At 30.3% G+C, this 21,559-nt stretch overlaps 1 protein-coding gene across 1 annotated transcript in view; it reads right to left on the bottom strand.

The window, feature by feature from the left end:
• Positions 1-20,569, bottom strand: part of LOC119835422 (gamma-aminobutyric acid receptor subunit beta-like) — a 50,221-nt gene extending 29,652 nt beyond the window's left edge. Inside the window, exon 1 of the mRNA XM_038360211.1 lies at positions 19,457-20,569. Within this exon, the coding sequence (XP_038216139.1) occupies positions 19,457-19,542 (86 nt within the window). The 5' untranslated portion in view covers positions 19,543-20,569. The remainder of the gene's footprint in view (positions 1-19,456) is intronic.
• Between the last annotated feature and the right edge of the window lie 990 nt (positions 20,570-21,559).

The raw sequence follows: 21,559 nt of genomic DNA, 5'->3' as shown, positions 1-21,559 counted from the left end.
CCTCACGTGATTAATGGACAACCCCCTACCTTAATCGATTTTCTTCTGTAGAGCACATTGTTCAATTTTGAGTGTACTAATCGTAGTAATTACATTATTTGAACGTACCCGAAGTAAATTAGAGATGAATTTCATAATATTGTATTTAAATACTAATATAGTATTTTATATTATGAATATAACATACAATGTTTGATCAGAAATCAATACGGTATATCATGCATCATCAAAAATAAATAAATACCTACATACTTAATTAAATTAGCAGTAGCTATTTTCAAACTCTTCTTTATTAAGACCTCAACTAAAATTGCTTGATCTATGAATGATATTGATAATTATATAGTTTTAATATTCATGAATGATAATTATTAACCATGATTAAAATCAACTTTAATATAAAGGGAATATTGAATTTAAATGTTCACACATTCATATAAGTCTTTTAGTACATGTAATTCTCGGAACAAATATTAAAAGGCCAAACATATCGCTTATGAAGAAAATTAAAACCGTTATATAGTGCAAATTACCAATATTTTGATAGCAATGAAAATATAAGGCCCGTAAATTAATAGTTTGTAACCTATTAAAATATGAAATGATGAACGATGCTATCAACTTTAATTGTTATTTATTTTGCAGTAACGATATTTCGTGGATATTTCGTTTTAAATTGAATTTCATTTCGACGCAATCGTTTGATGTGGAGGATATAAAACGAATGCCGAAAAAATGCTTTACAATTATTCCAGTTTGAATTTCGGTGTTTAATTGGATTTTTTTCAGTTTATTCTTTGGTTTTAATTTAAAAAATAAGTGAAGCTAGAACACAATCTGACACATTCACATTTATCTTCATATTCATAGAAAAATCTAGATGTTCGCTGGGGAAATCGATCGGCACTGTTAATGTAGGTAAAAATAAATAAGCTAATTAAAATTAAGAAGGATCTCGAATATATTTCTTACATAAAAATAATTTGAAGAAAAAGAACCATCTACAACGGCTGACTCCCAAAGTATTTGGTGCAAAAAATTAAAAGATCGGTTCGCGGTACAAAAGCTAAGTGTTAGAAACCTCTCAGGTGTGCCAGAGCTGCGCGAATATTTTTGTAAAACTTCATACCCTCGAGAATTTTCCTCTGCAGTGCACTTGACGTTTTATATACAAGTACGAAGGTTCAAAATTGCGGACACGTGAACCGTACTTTGTCGACTGCGATAACGTTTGCCACTTATCATTTAGACTTAAACGCAATAGTACTGTTTGGCCTGGTTTAGTTACGAAATGGCACCCAGCCAGGTAAATAGCTGTACAGATGTGAGTGCCAGCTACAGCTATTTGATACGGGCGTCGATTAATCACTGCACTTTTGTTAAGAAAAATGATAATCTGCTTGTGATAGCGGTAGTTTATGATACAGCTTTATAATGTAGGTTTTGTGACTTAGCTATTTAAAAACGAAAAAGAATGTAAATCTTATTAAAGTACGGATAGAGTTATATTTAAAGGCTATTTAATACTAGACGTATGCCCCGTATTATGGTGGTACATCTAAACAAATATTATAATAGTGAAAAATCTTTCGCATTTTTGTATTTTTATATGTTTGTAACGTTTTCATGCAAAAACTACTGGACCGATTTCAAAAACTCTTTCACCGTTAGTATGCTGAAACTTTACTGTGACAGACTATATTATATGTACCACGGGTGAAGCGGGGCGAACAGCTCGTATACAGGCTTTAACACTATACAGGTAAAAGCTAATCGCGTTTTAATAATATTAGTAGGTATTGATTATTTTTGCTACAGAATTAACTGCTACTTTTATTAATTATTTGAACTTTTAAGGTAATATACAAATACACTGCAGATGTTATAATTGTGTAATAAGCACTTGTATTCTACCTAAATATAATTCGCCTAAACTTTCAAACTGTCTTATTATTAGTAAAGAACATTGTACTATTAGTCATAATTCTACCTTTACTCAAAGAAATTAACTTCTATAATATTAATGTTATTTATAATTATTCACTAAAAAGGTTTGCATTTAAAATAGCGTACGTTATTTACGTTTATTTATATACATAGCATGCATTTACTAGCAAAAGTTATTAGCATATTCAATTTAAACTCAATATTTTATTCACTGCAACATATAAATATATTATAATATAACGACCTTATTAAATGTCCTTTCAACGGACTGAAAATCAGTAAAACAATAAAATTATACGAAAATTTATTTTCTCATAATACTCAATTTCCCTTTTATAAGCGACATCAATTTTATGAAACTGACATTTATGAATTTACTCTTACATACAATTTAACACCACTTAAATTCGGGTAATAAAGAAATTGAAATTACATTACGCAATGGGATCTTTGTAATAACCAAAACAAATATGTTTGACCTTGTTTGAATTGATGATTAATTAAAAGAAAAATTTCATGCTAATCATACTTCATCATCATCAGCCCATTTATGTTCCCACTGCTGGGACACAGGCCTATGCGGGTTTCAGGCCATAATCTACTACGCACAAGTACGGTTTTCTCGCGATATTTTCCTTCACCGTTTTCATACTTAATAATTTTAAATTGCGTGATCTTAATTATTATCTCTTACCAAGAAATATCTACCCTGCTGGTTAGTCAAATACATAGTATCTAAACTTATACGGACAACGTTAGAAAAGGAATTAAAAAACTTTTTAACGGATTTTAAACGCGATTTATTCATTATATTATTAACCAGACTGGTGACAGTCTCCCCGTGACCACGCTCGCTGTAAAGTGTTCCAAACATCGGTTTAATAATATAATGAATAAATCGCGTTTAAAATCCGTTAAAAAGTTTTTAATTTCTAAATGTATAATACTCGCGTAAAATCAAACACAAGAAAATACAACGTTAGAAAAGTTTACAGACCACAAATCAAAGCATAACTCAATAGAACGTTTGCGATATGGCCACAACCCGCGTTCAACGCCAGAACTTTAAACTCGAAAAGTCTAGACGTATTCGAGCTGCACAAGCGAATTTATCCACATCAGCTGAGAGTGTAAGTTGAGCACAATTGCAGCGCATTTGCAGGCAGTCTAGACATGAATGAAAATCGATTTCCTGAGCCGTGTTTACACCGGGACCTTCGACGTCGACAAGAGTGCACGATTCTGTTTACTATCAAGTTTTCTCGTTTCCAATAATAGATTCAATTCAATTAAGGAATTCTCAATGGGAAGATAGTGCTATTTTTATATTTTACTCGCGATCTCTATCGTTTGTGAAATAAATATAGGAGTTGTAGTTGTTTATCTGATTAGAGAGGTTGAAAGATGGCTTATTGTTTCTGTTATGATACTCTATGGATTTATAATGTACTTAGAGTATTTTTGGTTAGTAATCAACAAAAAATATTTTAGTTCATGTTTTTTCTAGTCATTAGCTACTCGGCACGCATTCACAAGGGGTCCTTTTGACATATTTTAGACAGCTTTGACAGTTCGTTACATCGTAGTTCAATAACGTTTAGTTATAATCATTTCAATCACCAAAATAACTACAGAATTTTATCCGTTACGTACATCAGTCAAAGGAAAGAAGCTTCCGCAAGCTGATTCGATAAAAAAATATTGATTCGCAAAAGTTAATCCCATTGAGGATTAAATAGAACGTAAAATTCAGTTAACATTTGCAACCAGACTACAATACGCCCAGGGCAAAATGTTTTCCAATTCTCGTATATTTTCGAGCCCCAATACACTGTTGTTTTTATACCGTTGATGTTGGCGGGAAAACGGAGAGACTTATTGTTTTGTTTCAACCGTAGTTCCGCAACGTCGAGAGGTGGCTGGGTATTGGACTTTTATTTGACAAAAAATATCGGATAAGGTAACCCGTAATTGCTGGTCATTCGCCGTTTATTGAATCTTTTACCTCGTTTGCTTTTGGTAACTTGAGTTTTGTATTCATTTGGAACCGGCGCTTGTTCGTATATTTTATTTTTAATGGATTCTATTTTAAAGGGATTTGAAACGAGATTCCGACCAGTAACACTTTTTATCCAGATTTTTTATTTGTTGTGACGAATACTCACGTAGATCAAACAAGAAAATGCATAATACGGTTACTTAAAATAACATTCCATAACTAGGTACTGTATTTTTAAGACCGATATAATCATAATATCCTATGCATATTTATCTTCTACGCCCCGACATACCGTCGCCAAACTAACTCTACTAGTCTAACGTATTTTAATTCTGTTCTCTTAAAATATTCGGGTCGAACTTTGGTTGTATATCACACACGCCTGCCAGCGTCAGCCAACGAGCCTTAAGGCCTTCAATTTGGCTGGCAAACTCCAGCTAGACATTTTAAAAGTCCATCTAAATCATATGCGCTGTTCAACCTATTTTCAAGGGACGTAAAGATGAAAATTAATCAACAATGCATTCTTGATTATTTGTGCATCAGTTAATATTATAACATGCAATATAATTCATTCTATTTAAATGCAAATAATTATCTAATTTTAATTGCATCCCTTTAACGTAGTATTTACAAAACAGTAGGGTTCCTTTCATATTTATCATACGTTATTTAAAAATTATTATAATAATATCACTTCTAATATTAATTTATTCGTATTCTCTATCTTGTCATACTCATGAGAAATTCTGTTAATTCACCTCATAGTTTGTATTTCTTGTACTCAATTCATAAAAAAGGTACTTAATTGCTCCTTAGTTTCTAACATGAAAAATAAATATTTTACGTTCAAGTAATAACATTAAATTTTTCGATACATTATAAGAGAATCACCAATATGATTACCTTTAGCTTTTACTTCGCAATTCACTATCCCAAAATAGACCTTTTCAATTTGCTTAAGAACCATAAAAGAAGCCTGAATTTAACTCAAAATAATTTTCGTTACGTAAATAATAAATATGAAGTAATTGTGCTACCTACGCGTATAATATGGAGTATATTTCTCTTCTTATTTACATACCATTAGTACTGATTTACGAGTTGACCCACTTCAACATACATAGGCACATTTGCTGTGTATCATTTAAATTAACATTTACACAGAATAAAGCAATTTTATTGTTTATATTTAAATAATCAATTTGTCCGTAAGACGATATTAAACATAACATATCTAATTCAGACGATATACATTTAATTTATTTGTCTATATGGTCGCAATATAAAATAATCTTGTATTTAAATTAAGTGTCAAAACAAAATGTAGCTTAATATATACCAACAACCTAACCGATGCAGTAGGTAAAAGCAAAATTGTGGAGAATGTGAACAAAAGGAAGATCCACTAGCAATCCTTTTATTGGTAGAGGTGTTAAAGACATAATTGCCAGTATTCGATGCTGAGAATTATTGTGAAAACCACACACCAGTTAAGGTAATTGAGCGAATGCGATAGTTTCAGAATTGCGTAGTATCCACACGTCTATGGCAACTAAACGCTGGCGTTGGCGCTGGAAAATAGATTCACTCAAATTGATGGTTCTAACCTAGTTCTAACAATGACGGCTTGTGAAATATGATTATATTTTTGTACCCCTATTGTATCGTTTTATTATTTCCGTAGTGGCTATTTCGGATGAAATGAAACATTTTTCTGTACTCGATACCCAAAGGAACTGATACTGTTTTCGCTGTTGGTAGGTTCGTCTGTCTCATTCTTGAACCTAAGAAAATTTCCTGAAGTAAAAGAATTGGACTTTTTACAGATTATGTACTCATTTATGTTACCGCTGTTAAAATTAATTACATATTACAATATTTTATATACCCGTTTCCTAGAAGCCCTCGTGCGTAATTTTGACTTACACTAATATGATAATCATAATAGAGACGAGTATGATATGATTATATCTATTTGCACTTATATTATTTAACAATAAATTAAATTTCTCTGAATTAATAAGTATGCACTTTTAGTATTCCAATGAATAACGAATTATGTTTGAATAATAAATACCAAGTGAAAGGTTTTGCATTTTATTTAATATTGAACAGAATACATATTCGGATGCGGATTAAGCGAGTGTGATTACGATCGCTTTGTTTGGTTTTAACGAAGTTTTGAAAGTAAATTCGATTCTAGTGGTTCGTGGAAAAATTGAAAAAATCAGCTAGAGTGCTGTCAAATATAAATTTATATCTAGAATGGTCAAAATTGGCTTTGTAAATAAATATAATGTAATTTTTTTGTAAAATTGCAAATTATCCTTCTTGATTAATTCTATAATTTGTCATTAATACTTTTTTTCTATTCAATTTTAAATATCCTTATTTTAGCGGTTTAAGATATTTTACCAGTTAAAAAACTCGGTTATTTATACCATTTATAAATAAAAACGGCCGGTCGGAAATCTATTAGATTTAACAGCACTTCGATGAGTGAAATAATGTAAATTATAAATAATAGCTGTCATAAATTTGTTTATCTTACAAAAAAATGCCTACTCGTGACGCGCCTGGTATTTTATTAAATCTGAAGTCAATTTTGTCGAATTATCCCAATAGTTTAACAAGGCATTATACAAAATATGTATTAATCGTTCTTTAATATAAATATTGTGTGCGAGTTAATATTCTAAAGCTTTTTAAAACATTGCTAGAATAAATTTCCTCTCTGGAATATTCTAGAAACACTGTCTCATATCATACCTATGTGTTCATAAATTCAGCTTTTCAGACTGAGTAAGCCATTAGTCAAATCCCAAGAGCTGTGAATACCGTTCGCCTTTTAACTTTAAAACATGAAAATTTTATTTAATACTAGCTGACTAGACAGTTTTTCCCCCTTTTTGCGATCTGTCAAACGCAATTGTCTTAAATTATTTTGTAATGTCGCAACATTCTAAACAAGTATGACTAGTTGAAACCCGCGTCTTCTCTCGCATTGCAACCGTGTGAATTCTAGGCCTTGACTATATCGCATACACATACATCTATACTTGTGTTATTACTACTTATTTAAATTTATTACCACTTTTTTAAATTTATCATCGTTATCGAAGTCTTAACCAAAATGATTTCAAGTATTATTTCTAGATTAGTGTTAATGGTAGTGGACATAAATAAATAACGTGTCGAATGATTTAAATTTTTTTTGGTATCATTGCGGAGAAGTGGGTGGGGTTATAAAGTGACAATTCCTGTTGATTTTAAAAACATATATTTACAATCTATACAAAATTGCATTATGTACTGTTATATCTAAAAATGATATTTTTACAGATATTAAATCTAATTTATACAACATTTTTACTCAAAGACCAAAATATAAACTTATAAATCAATTAAGTATGACGTCATATAAAACCTTACAAATAATCAAACATCAATACAATTTCTAAATCGACATAATCCACTAATAGCGAAGTGCAAAACATGTGAATAATAAGAAGAAATAAAAATATCTTTAACACACACACACGCTAGTACAGTCGCATCAAATATGCTTAGCAATCAACTAATGCAACTGGCTTAATTACTAATATAACTATAAAAATTATTTTTTTCAATAATTAGGTTTTTAAATATTGAAAATAAGAGGTAAACTTCTATTTAATAATTTTTGATGTTTCCACTATTGCGAAATATATTAATTTATGGTAATATGCTCGACATGTTTTCAGAGTTCATTTGGCTGTTAAACAGACAGTAAAATAAATTTCTTTTAATTTGATAAAATACATAAAATTTATGTGCCACTCAAAACAAGACTTTATTTCGTCGAGCCTTACAATTTAACAGGAATTTACAACTAAAAACTAATTAATAATATTTTCAAACTTTCACGGTTCAGTTCACACTAACTGTTTATTGTTCTATATCATGAGCAAAAATGTGAATTCATATAGACTTAATGTGGCTCGAAAATCGGAGATGACACAATGCTTTTTACAAATTCATATAATAGTAACTTTACTTAAAATATATCATAGATATTTAACGTTTATTTTCACTTCAAATATATTTCAACGTTATCACAACTTTATATGTATACAGTTATGGTGTGTTATAAATTTACTGTACATTTCTGGCTTATTTCATTGAACATTTTATATGTCAGTTGATTAATTGTAGTTTGTCGAACCACTTCCTTATTATTTTATACATGGAAGGTGTAACATCTAATCATTAATTTAATATACATTATACAAATACGTTTTTATTAGTGAGACTGAAATTTTCGTTTTTATTCATAGTTATTTCTGTTCATCACCAACTTAAAATAATAGAAATCGTTCCATGACTTTAGTAATTTTATAATCGAAAAATATAACACAAACAAGATTGGTATATTTAATCAACATAATAGCAGATGATTTAAACCCACAAAGTTGGTTAGTTTTGATTGCGATAATAAAATTAGTAGCGCAGTGAACACAGTAAAATAATCCACTGAAAATCGCTACATCGAACTATACCTATTATTTTCCATTCTACCTTTATACAAGACTTGAACTAAATTAAGTTTTAATGACTTCGCGTGTTTCCAAACAAAATAACACGATTAAATGGACGTATAAGGCTCACAGACATGCGAACATTGAGCTGGATTCACTATGCATTTACATGAACAATTTCGCACCATTTGATTGGATCGCAACTATACAGACAGAGCAATATTTCAAAGAACCGACATTCAATACATATTCTTCGAATATTGTAAATGAAATACGTTAATAGAATTGATGATTCATGCTGCGAAAAATAGGCCTGAGCTTTCGAAATTATTCCCTAATATTACGTTTCTATTATCATAAATATTCGCATATTAGAATATCGGAAGCTATGGTACTTTTCGTCACCCTTCCCATACCATTACTTATTTCAAGTCGTCAATCCTTTCTTTACCCCTTTCCCCAGGCACAACCTCTGCGAATGTTCATGGGCGGTCGTGATCGCTTACCATCAATCGAACCACTATTTCAATTGCTCGTTTATAGAATAAAACAAATAAGTAGTGGACAACTCAAAGATGTTCAAATCACATTTGTGTTAGTTCTAAGTCGCGAAGATTCTTAGTGTGGAATGTTTGTTGAACATTTTATATAATATGGTTTCTGCAATGTATATTCCGGGAATGCCACTTATTGTCCAGTAACGTTGAGATCTTAATCACACTTCAGTCAACTGGATAACAGTCATTCTATCTAAATGAATCGTTTGAAGCGGTGCAATTCAGTTCTTTACTTTGTTAAAGTAAATTGAAATTTTTTTACGGTGAATGGAGATTGTTATTTAATGGAGAAATGGGAAAATTTTCAATGTTTAGATAGGTTAAGGATGAGGATTTATTAAGTAAAAGGTTAGTTAGGTTACACTTGGATGAATCTTAGAAAAACTTCGGCATTTATTTATTTATCTGGGCAACAATGATTCATAAGAAGTCGACAGTAGTGCCGTGCCTGTTTTCTTTATAAATGCGTTATCTTTGTAGCTAAATATTAATATGGCCAAGAAAACGATGTAATCTATACATGCTTTACTTTCTCCTAATAGTTTATTACTCGTAAATTATTCTGTTGGAAACGTTTTAACGCCCGTGATGCAACGTATCTTGTAAGCTATTAGAAACAGAAATGAGTCATTGTACCTAAAAATGGCTTTTTCGTGTAACCTTTGGCTTTTTCTATTCACATTCGTAATCGCTTTGGTGGTTTTAGACTAGAGAAAAAAAACGGATCATCTTGATGGTATAAATATTAACTATATTCTTTTATAATATAGTTCTTTGTCCTAAATAAAATTAACATTTACAAAATTGCATGTTTGCAGATTAATTTTAATAGAAATGAAAACAATTATCAATTGAAATGGAAATCGTACATCAATAATCGAAATAAACAGCCGTAATTGAGAGATAATTATTTGTGTACTTAATATGATTATGAAAATCAAACAATTTACCATTTAGATAATAAATTGTAAAACAAAAATGACTAGATATTTATATAAAATGATTATTGTAAAGCATGTTCATAATTTATTATAGTAATTACTACTTCGTTTATTGCAATCAACTTTTGATTACAAAAATTACAGTGCTTTTATAGTCAACATGGGTTTAATTCCAATCTATACAATATTATGCTTAATTTTTTAAGTTCTAGATCTAGAAGAATACTTTTATACGCTCTATTCATAATAAATAACATTTTCCCATTGTTTATTTATATTTATTAGGTAATATGAAAGACAGAGGCTCTCCGGTTTAAAATTTTAAGTCGAGTCGCAACTATAATATGTTCCATTAAATGCCGTGTTGTATAATTGTAAGATGTTAGTTCAAAGACTCACTGAATATTCTCTCGACCAAGCATCTATGTCAAGGTTCTCTGAATAAGCTATCCGCTTAAATCAAGCGAATTTGCCTCAACACGTTATTGCCTAGACTTGCCATCTATTTTTAACAGGCTTTCACGATGAATAGTGAAGACATTTCTATTTGTGTTTTCACACCGAAAACGTTGTAGTCTATTTGGATTTTTGTTAACAAGTGTTGATAAATTACAATTGGAACTGCTTTCAACGTTTGACATTTGTTATAATTTTTGAAGCTTATAATCGATGTTTATTTTGGAAAATATTGTTTTGCATGCTCTTATAACATAATGAAACGCTTATAATGTGACGTAAAAACTGTAAGTCCCTTTGATTTTAATATACTCAGAGGCAATTTTTCAATGTATCTCATATTACTTGTTGGTGTCTTATTCTTCCAATAAAGTATTACATAATGATATAAAATGCCATATGTAAAATGTCAAAAGTCGGGCAGTAAAAGACGAGAAAGCCTCTTGTTCTAACATTGATTTATCTAGCTTCATGCTAGTTGCTCCCCGCGGCTTCACCCGCGTAAGTCCGTATCCCGTAGGAATATCGGGATAAAAAGTTGCCTGTATGTTATTCCAGTTGTCCAGCTGTCTACGTACCAAATTTTATTGCAGTGGATTCAGTAGTTTTTGCGTGAAAGAGTAACAAACACACACATCCTTACCAACTTTCGCATTATAATATCAGTAGGAAGTAGGATAAGTTTGTGATCAATTTTCTATGGCAGTAAAATAAAAAGTAATTCCTCAAAATACGATAAGATCTATTTGAAAATGAACCAGGTTTGTGTCTCAGAAGTTACAGAAAACAACGTAACAATTAACAATGTTTCTTTATTGGGGTGTTTCCCTGTGTTTTATTTTTACAGACAAATATTTAAATTCTCTTTCACTTCTTAATCAAATGACATAATTAGAGAATCTGATGAGTTAGACGTAGAATTGCAAAATGTTTAAAAAAGACTCAACGATAACTTATAAAACGTTATTTACTTTAGTTTACTCTTTCGATCATTTCGTTTTGCATACATATCATTCTGTTATAAGAGAATTTAATCCAACAAGCTTTAAAAGAATTTTTAAACAGCTGCTTGCATTTATGCGCTGTTTTTAGAAGATACAAGCACATCGTTCCATGATAAGTGATTAAGAATTCACAATGACAACTGGAATTTACCGAACATAGAGGCCGTCGGGGAAATCTGTTGTGTTTCAAATAAAGCTATAAATATCAATAAGCCTTTGACTATTGTATGATAGATTTAAAATTCCAATGGATATCGAATTTAATCATCCGTTTGTAAATACACGCTAAAATGACAACACCCTCAGGGTTTTTGTGGATTATTTATATGTATGAGCTTGAAATATTTTAAATTCATTTGTCATTCAATAATTTAATTAATTTTAAAATTAATTGATATTATGAAATGTTATAATTCTATGAAAACGGTTAGTTAACCTTCTTCCATAGCGAAATATTGTACGTAACCAAATAGTTTAAACCTTTTTGATTCGCGTTTACTAACAAATAAAAGCAATTAAACCATCGAAAACTTCCTTTACATTTAAATAATAATGCAGGTGATGGTAAAAAGCTCTTCTAGAAAATATTGCGTTATTTCATAATATCCACACATTAAAACTGACATTAAAATTTCGATATCTTCCCGGAAAAACCTCTTAAATACTTGATTGCGAAAGTCTCATTAGCTTACATGATATCCGAGTTTTGTATAACTGGGTCAATTAATATTCTGTGAAATGTTAAAGCATTTTATTAAAATCCCGCCTTTAATATGAGATTATTTACTCTGACTGCAGAATGAAAAGATATGATGCATTTTTAATTACTCTTCTTACTCCAAGTACTTGCTATGCGCACATAAGTTGTAGGTAGTTTTTAATATTTACGTTTCTAAATATTAATTAAATGTAATTTGTAATTATATCTCTTAAAGGATATGTTTAAGTTTTGTAGAAACTGAATTTTTGAGCAAATTGTTAAATTTAATAAGATAATTTGCACACACAACGTTTTTTTTTTTGTTTAGGTTTATTGTTTTTCACTGATAACAAAACTTAAACTAGCAGTTTAATTTATTTCAATAAAAGAGATGCTTTTCAATTTACGATGCTTATTTTTATATTATAGTGCTAATGTGGTAAGGCTTCCTAACTAAAGATTTAATTTAATAATATTTTCCATTTGAAGACCTTTCTCGGTCACATACTACTATTAATTTCCCGTTATTTCCATTTCAGAACGTATTGTTAATTCATAATTTAGTACGTATGTTTGTGTCGTGTATTATGTTTAAAACGAGTTTACGAGATTATCCCATTACATTTTCTTAACATAAAATATTCAGAAAAAAATAATTTTAAACTTTAAAAGAAACTTGTCATTTAGAATCACTGCTAAACAATAACACCAAAAATTGATGAAATAAACTCTAATTTTTTGTTTTTTCTTTTTTTTGTTATGAGACTTCTTCAATATATGCATTATTTTATGACGAAATTGAAATTTGATTTTTTTTTTGCAACACATTACTTATTACGATGAAAAAGTACTTTGATTCAATCGGTATGTGAATTGTTAAAAAAACTTTTAAAAGTGTTACATATCTCTGACTGTCGGTTTATTTCATTTTGTAAGTAATTTGATTTTTCTAGAATTTTTCCTAGTAAGACTATAAAAAGGTCACCAAGTGATTTTTAAAACATTAAAACTTATACGAATTTAGAAACATTTATTCGTAGTTGCCATTCATTATTCGATGCCAAACGCCAAAAGTAATAAATGCCAAATAAAACTAACTCCGAATAAATGTTTTGCAATGTTTTTAATAAAATAGTTTATTTTCATAATTATCTACTTACATTGAAGAGAACCTGGTGACCTCCTTCTTACTGTATAGTTGAAAATTTTATTTATTTGCGGATAAGCAATTTGCTTTTATCCATTTGATATTATTATGCAACATATTTTAAAGAATTTTTTTTTCTTCTTTAATGAATCGTTACTGACTGACAAGTATTGTTAGAATACTTTCAAAAAATTAAAAAATAACGTTTATCGAAGTTGCCAAGTAAATATCTGCCAAATACTACTTCATATAAATCTTCAATATGTTTTTTCATAATATATACTATCGTGTAATAAATACACCAGTGACCATTCGAGTCATGATTTATAATTCGTTATTAATTATATTATTTCAATCGTAAAACACGTAACTTCATCTAAACATGGCAATAATATTCTTAACATTATTTTTACAAGTTGAACTAACTATCTCACACGTATAAAAGTATGAAATTTTATAATGACAGTAAATCCCAATATGAAATTGCCCCAAATTCCAACAACTCGGTATTATTGACGGCGTGTTTTAAATGGATTGCCAATTTACATATCTGATTCATATGTAGCTGCACGTAATATTTGATCTCGATATATTTACTCTTTCAACAGCACAGTTCAATATCATGTATACACACTACCCACTCGCTAACAAGGTCGAAGGTCAATTAATGCAGACAAAGCAACCGAATATTGTCGATCAAACTAAAATCATAAACACAACATGGCATTCGGTTATTGGGACCGCGATAATTAATAGGTGATCATTCCGGTTAGTTTAAATGTTTGCGTGATAGTTCGTTAAATTTCGTGTCGATCATAGTTAATTGATGGAGTGTTTTGCTCGTTCTGTATTGGTATTTTGCGAGATGCTTAATTTAACGATTTAAGTTTATTTAACGAAGTTTCATTTCAGTAATCTATTCCAGTTGACTAAATTACTGTTTAGATTTGAAACGCTTGAACGTTTTTTCTGTGAACTGGGCTGGAATTTCCCTGGATTATATAAATAGATCAGCTATGAGCTAGAGCAAAGCTAAATCGTTCGTGAACTTTGTGCTGCTTTTCCTTTTATATTTATGCTACTTCTGTACATTCTAGTGGATCATTAAGAAATAATATTAGACGACGTTTATTATTTATTAAAAGTTATGCCAAATTCGGTTCACTAACAAATAATACCAACTCCGATTAAGTAATAAAAACTCATCCAATCACCACTAATAATACAAATTGGTTTGTTCATTTGATCGCGCTAGTCTTAGAAACTGCTAGTTTGAGTAAAAAAATAATTTGTGTTAAATACTTCATTTATTGAAGCAGGCTGTCGTTTATCGTTTGCAAAGAAAACACGTTTTTATGAGAAACAATCGCCTCCGATATCATTATCGAGTCTTAAGCCCCAATTAAGATTAGGTTCAGATAAATACATTCATAGTTTGAACGATCGTGAAAAAGACGCATAGGATCAGTACATTTAGCACCAGTAGGTCCTTCGGATAATAACGTAGTGAAAAAACGTAGTTTTGAAGGTTTGTTACAATGGATGTTTTTAAGAGTATTTGTCAATATTACATAGTATTAAACAAAATCACTTTCCGCTGTCATTTCTTATCTATATCACTTATATATCTCTGAAACTACGCAACGCTTTTGATGCGTTTTTTTAAATAGATAAAGTGAATCAAAAAAAAATTACATACAACACTGTAACGTGCATAATTGCCCCCGAGCGAAGCCCAGGTTGGGTCGCTAGTTATAACTAAGATATCTTCTGTAACGTTAATGAATACTAATATTAATTAAAAACTTATTTAACATATGCAATATAAAATATATCGAACTTCCTCAACCACAAAACTCGTTTCCCCACACCATTATCATGTTAAGGTTTCACAAATTAATTTTCAATGTTAACGTCAATATCATTTTAATTGGCTTGTTAAAATTACTGGAAAACTATAATTCAGCAAAATGAATTATTTTTAATTGGCGCGTAGCGGTGAAACTCATGCACGTGTTTTAATGTTATTGTCTAATTTATTAAATTTCATAAAAATCAGTTAAGCCGTTTTGACAAGTTTGATTACAGGTGTGTCTGATTATGATAGGTAAAGTAGATTTTTTGGTTAATAAAGGCTTAAGCTGGTGATGAACAAAAAACTGTTAGCGTATAACTTCATTTATTAGTATTTTTTAATAAATTTACAGTCTTACGCTTACAACTAAATTTACTATTATCATTAGTTTCTGCTTATCGAATGACAAATTCATACGTTTTTACGTAAGATCTATTATTGTTATACTATTTTCTAGGTACATGCAATTTTTTATGGTTCTATATCGTCAATAAGCACAAATATACACTTTAACACTTACTTTTAAAATTGTATTTAAATTCTCATTCAAGCAATAATTAAAACAACATTTTCACAATCATTATTATTATTACGACTTTATTTAACAAAATAATGAAGAATTAATTCAACTACAATAATTTCATTTTACATATTAAATAGTATTTTCTAAATTCAAACAAGCTTTGAATTTGCGCATTCCTTATTAACATACTATTTAAACTCATAAATATTTCACTGATTCAGTTCAAAATATTTAAATTGGTAATGTTAATGACAACTCGTTTATTCTCATTCCCTCCATTTTAAAAGTTTTCATACAAAATCTTCAATTTTTTTTTCTAATTATTTCCTTTGGAAATATTTTAAAGAAATGGAGGCAGTGAGATAACAAATAAAGGGGATGCAAAAAACAATAAACAAACAGTCTAACCCACATTAATTAAAATAGTGCCATCAAAATATTTATTGACAACTGAACTGGGAAAACAGGGGTAGATCGGTTGAAGTGTCGTACTTATAAAAATATTTATATAATCGTATCGCAAACTGTTTTCGAAAAGATAATAAACAATGAAATATTAACACTTAAAAGTAGTTGAAGTTTTCTATTTACAAACAACCTTAAGAGGTAAAAATACGTGATAAAACGGACAAGTTATAAACAGGATAGTTACATCATTGGGTAAATGTTATTTAAACCAATACACAAATCTTTTATTAAACGTTGGCGGTATAAAAGCTTGCTCGTTCTATTTAAGGAATGAATACAGCTTAATTAATTTTAACCCAATATCGTGCTTCAGTATTTCGGCGCGCTGACAAATTGAATTAAAATTCAATGTGATTCAATGTGATTTATTTAAATGAATGGAATCTTACTTTTCAATAAACCGTTTATTCAGAAATTGTCGATTATAATAATTTAAGGGAATTTTTACTTATATTGATAATTTCTGCGTAATAAATTGCAAAAATCATTTTATTACACTCACAAATATAGACAATTTATCAATTGATTGATAATTGATCTTAATTAATATAATATATAATTAATATAATATATAAATAAATATCAATCGTACTTACCCTTTGCTTGACTCAATATCCATACATTCGATCTGAGTTCCGAACATAATTTCGGAACATAAAGCTAACTGAATCCTTCTTTAAAAATGTTGTGTACTATGCTACAAAAATACTTTATAGATTGAGGAACCCTCCGCGACTTTTAGGAACATTAATAAAATATTTTCTAATTAATTGCGTTTCTTTTGGCTTGTATTGGCGAAGGGACATTGAGCTCCCGAAATTTTATAAGGTTCAAAAAACAATGCATTAAATAATTTAAAATAAACGCTTTATTATTGCATATATTGAACAATAGTACTTACCTTTCAGCCTTCACAAAACTCCAGTTTCAATTTAAATCGTACAAATTTTGATACCTTCATGCATTTAAAACATATATTTTCTTTAAAAGTATTGCGTTCTTGGTTAAAGTGCTGAACGATATAAAACACTAAATAAATGTCAACACTTTAAATCCTAGAATGCTCTTACATTGAAAAATGTCAACGTAATAAAAGTAGATAGCATTCCAAGAACTCATTGCGAAAGTGAAAGCTGGGGATAATATTAAATTCCTCTTATAATATTGTGCGAAGCGTAACTGGTAGATAGGACAAGCAGGTAACTGGGTTAGTAGTCCAACATTTTCTCTTTGAAACTGAATTTCCACGTAATTCGAGGTCTTTTCGAAATACAAGGATTTCCCTAGGCTAGACAGTATGGCTAGACGTAGCATCGTTCGCTGAACGCTGTAATTATTTCAAGGTCGGTGATAGTAGAGCGTTGTGTATGGAGGACATATTTGCAGTTTTCATTGATTCTGCTATTACTTTGTTTACTATGTGATAGTCTTTTTGGCGCGCTTAGTTTTTTGTCCTGAGGTATATACTATACATATACATATGATATTTTAGCAATGAATTGACTTTCTTTACACATTAATATCGTCATAAACCACTTAAAGAGCTGAAGTTTCCTCAAGGATTGACTGTGAAAGCTCTTTTTTTCTATACCAGCTAATTTTACATGTAACATAATCTTCTCTCTCTTTTACACATACGTTCAGTGAATTTCGTTTTTTCATGTATTTACCCGTGACGTTTGTATAGAGGTGTATAGCGTATAGCGCCATCACTTTTTCATCCCAAAATTAACTCCTCCTTTTGTTTTATATCCAAAATATAACAATTTTGTGTTTGATAGACATCGCGTCTAACTTTTGTAAATTTTGGTATCTTAACCATCTAAGCCCAAAGCGTTATTGTGTTATATTACAGTTAATCAAAATAATACACTCTGCGAGTTATCGCTTTTAAGCATCAATAAATATTATTAATATAATACAATTTGGCAAACATACCTTTTATTTTATTAAATATTAATAAACGTTCGAAGTTTATATTGAATGAAACTCGTATTATAAAATTGTTAACATATTAGTAAAATTTTGAATTCTGCGTGAAACTGGCTGTAATTGCCTTAATAGTGCTCGTGTAATATTCTGAACTGTAACGGAACAAATTCACAGCAATTTATCATACTATGCTCGAAATAATTACACTTAATCGGGCTGACTCACACTTTGTATCCAACCTTGAATTTGTATTCATGAAATTTAGAAACATTTTAAAACTTTTACGTGTTTTTTATAATTTCTTATTGGGAATAAAATTAATGAATATTATTATTATTTCGGAGTTCAGATAAATTTACATTTTTTTTTTATTATTCTAAAATAAAAAAAAAAAAATTGTAATTTAGCCACAAAAAAATAAAGCAATTAAAAAACGATTAAAAACAAGCGCGCTTAAGAATAACCGTTGTTCCAAATAAATACTTGTTTTAATTAAGTTAGAATATTTATTTATTCAGTTAACACCTTTAGAAAAATATTCAAATATTTTAACATCAGTAAATAAAAGGGCTAAGTGCTCGATTACGAATTATTAACGGACAAAATTATTTTTATACAAGCGCTTAACGAAATAAAAAAATAATTTACAAGTTTCCTATGTTTACAATAATTTTTTTTTCACAAGATATTTTGATAAAATAAAATTTATCAAATAAATAATTAAAATTTAGCAAATAAATAAATTCATTAACTTTCAAAAAAATAATATTTTCATCACTTAAAGCCGCAATGATAGCCAACAAAAAATCACTTTCAAAAGCACGTAATTTTTAATTAAAAACATTTTTAATTGAAAAAGAAAAATGTCCATAAAACAATTCGCGCCCCGCCATAATTAAAAATAATTGAGCACTTATTTTTCCACTTTGTTTTTTTTTATTCTTATTATTTAATATTTAATAATAAAAAGCCGTGTTCCACCAAAAATAAATAACGCACGCTCTATAATAAACATTTATTTACGTCGCCACCTTTTGGTATTATAGTAGTAAAATCCATGTTATGTCGAGCAACTGAGAGCGAAAGTGAAATGTGTATGAATGACGCGCTCCCGCCCGCAGCCTCCGCTGTTTCAAGTTTACTATCAAATAAATTCGTGATTTATTTTCCATTTTATTTTTAATAACACACACATATTTTTTAAAAATAATATCAGCAACTTTTTTGTAACTTCAAAACTTTTTTTTTATAAACAACATGCGTAAAGCGGCTTCGTTCTGAGCGTCGTAACGCACGCGATGTCTCGCGATGCGGTGATCGATGCGGGCTGGTGCGGGTTTGCTGTGCGGAAATGATGACTGAAATCATGCATCATCATCGTGATCATTGCCTCGTGTCGATACTCACGCTTGGTCGGCATGCGGCAGCCAGGCGATTGCGAGGGAAAATACGACCGCGAGACATCGCACGCTGCGCGGCCGAGTCGGCGTCATGCTTACGTCCGCCGCGCCCGAGCGGACGCTTCAACCACCACCGCTTTTCGGTTTGCCGGCAGACTAATGCGATCTCTCGGCTTCTGTGGCAGCATTAACTCGCGCTTGCGCCCAAACGTCTATCGACCGTGGGCCCGACCGTATTTCTTTTGCGATGACGGTGCTCAGAAGCGCACCACTTATTGAGCGACAAGGAACGTCTTGGGGCTGCGGGACGACTTCCCGCCACCGCTCATGCTTTAACGTGTGACTTTCGATTTCTCCAGCCGATAACGGCGCCGCCGCACGCATGTTCGCCGGCCGCCGAGTTGTATTCAACGCGCGTGAAATATCCAGACGGCGGTCGAGTTATTCCAATAAACATGACAGGACTTGCCCGATTCCCCTAAAGAACGGATCGTAAAGTCAACATTTTCAAGCGCAAATTGTGTTATCTCAGTTAATAATATGTGGTGCATATAAAATTCCTGACATTAAATATGTATATGGCTATTGAGTGTGCCCGTGGGCCAAAAACCGCTGTAAAAACCGCCATAACGATGCTTTATTTATTTTTCTCATTAGCTATATAGAACACAATCTGTACATATTAAATAATCCATTATTTACACACACAATTCCATTTATAATTGAATTTTTGAACGATTAAAAAGTGTCCCGTTTGCCCCAATTTTTTTATGATCTGTGATGTGGTTTATGGCAAACCGTGTATATTTCCACATCAAAATATGTATAATCTATAAACATAAAGAATAGGGGAAATCCTAAAGAAAACAGGAGCAAAGTTCCCGATAAATACGTAGAATACATAAATGTAGGTACAAATAGTGCATATACAGAATCTAGACCAGCAGACATCAACGAGACTGCATCAACATTTCAAAATAATTTTATCTTCAAGTTTAATATTCTTGTCCCATTTAAATAAGTTTATGCTGCGAACATTTTAAGCGTTATTATGAGAAAGGTTTAATGAAACTGAATTGTGTTTTTTTTTATAATCTAACGAGTCACGTGGCTTTCGCGCCAAAATTTCCGAAGCGGATGAACATAACTTTCCTCGTGAGATTTTTATATCTTAATGAAAAATGATTGACAGCACACTCAATTGATATTTATTCATATGAATTAAATTCATTAAAAATAAAATATGATCATAATACAATTTATTGAATATAATCCGACGATTTTTAATTAAAACCTAAAGCAAATTTTCTTTCATTAAAAGTTCTATTAGGCTCTTTTATTAGCCGCCATTTTTTTTTATTAAAATCCTAAACAATGCTAATAGTGGCCTAATGAAATCACCTCTAAATAATTAATCATTTTTTAATCTGACCATTGCCATGACCATGACCATAAAACCAAAAAGACCAGATGAAAACATTCTGATGAATATTTTATTTTTTACGTAAAAAATTAAAAAAGTAATAATTAAAACAATATTACTAAAATACTCAGACTGGTTTTGGTTCTAGCAACATTTTTTAATTAACTGTCTATGACTTGTCTTTACAAAACCGTGCCTAATGACTTTTTAATATTTTTCAATGCTATGGGGGGTTGCATCTACTACATGCAAACTGCGTTTCAAATAATGAAGTAAAGTAATTAATCAAACTTTTGTAGACGTATTATTTGGCGCCTAATTCTCTTATTTTTTTTTTTAATTATCCTAGCATGGACATTACAAATAAGAATATTACAAAAAATCTCGCTGTCCATAAATCAAAGAAAACGCATCACATAAATTTATAATATGTATTCATTAAATATATAATATATAATTATAACAATATATATTTTACACTCATTTGCATAGCTTACCAATTCGGCCGATAAAACTGTCTATCTGTCTCTACGCCTAAACCACTGCACCGATCGAGATTAAATTCGTTACAGAGAGAGAGCTTGAGACCCGAGAAAGGTCGTAGGATAGTTTTTATCCCAGAAAACACACGGAAAAACCTGGAATTGTCCATGTTTTGCTATGATTACGCAAACGGTAAGATATTAG

The sequence above is a fragment of the Zerene cesonia genome, chromosome Z (genome assembly GCF_012273895.1).
Source record: "Zerene cesonia ecotype Mississippi chromosome Z, Zerene_cesonia_1.1, whole genome shotgun sequence".
Lineage (NCBI taxonomy): Eukaryota > Metazoa > Arthropoda > Insecta > Lepidoptera > Pieridae > Zerene > Zerene cesonia.
Note: the sequence above shows the minus strand (reverse complement) of the source record. Positions and strands in the feature narration are given on the sequence as shown.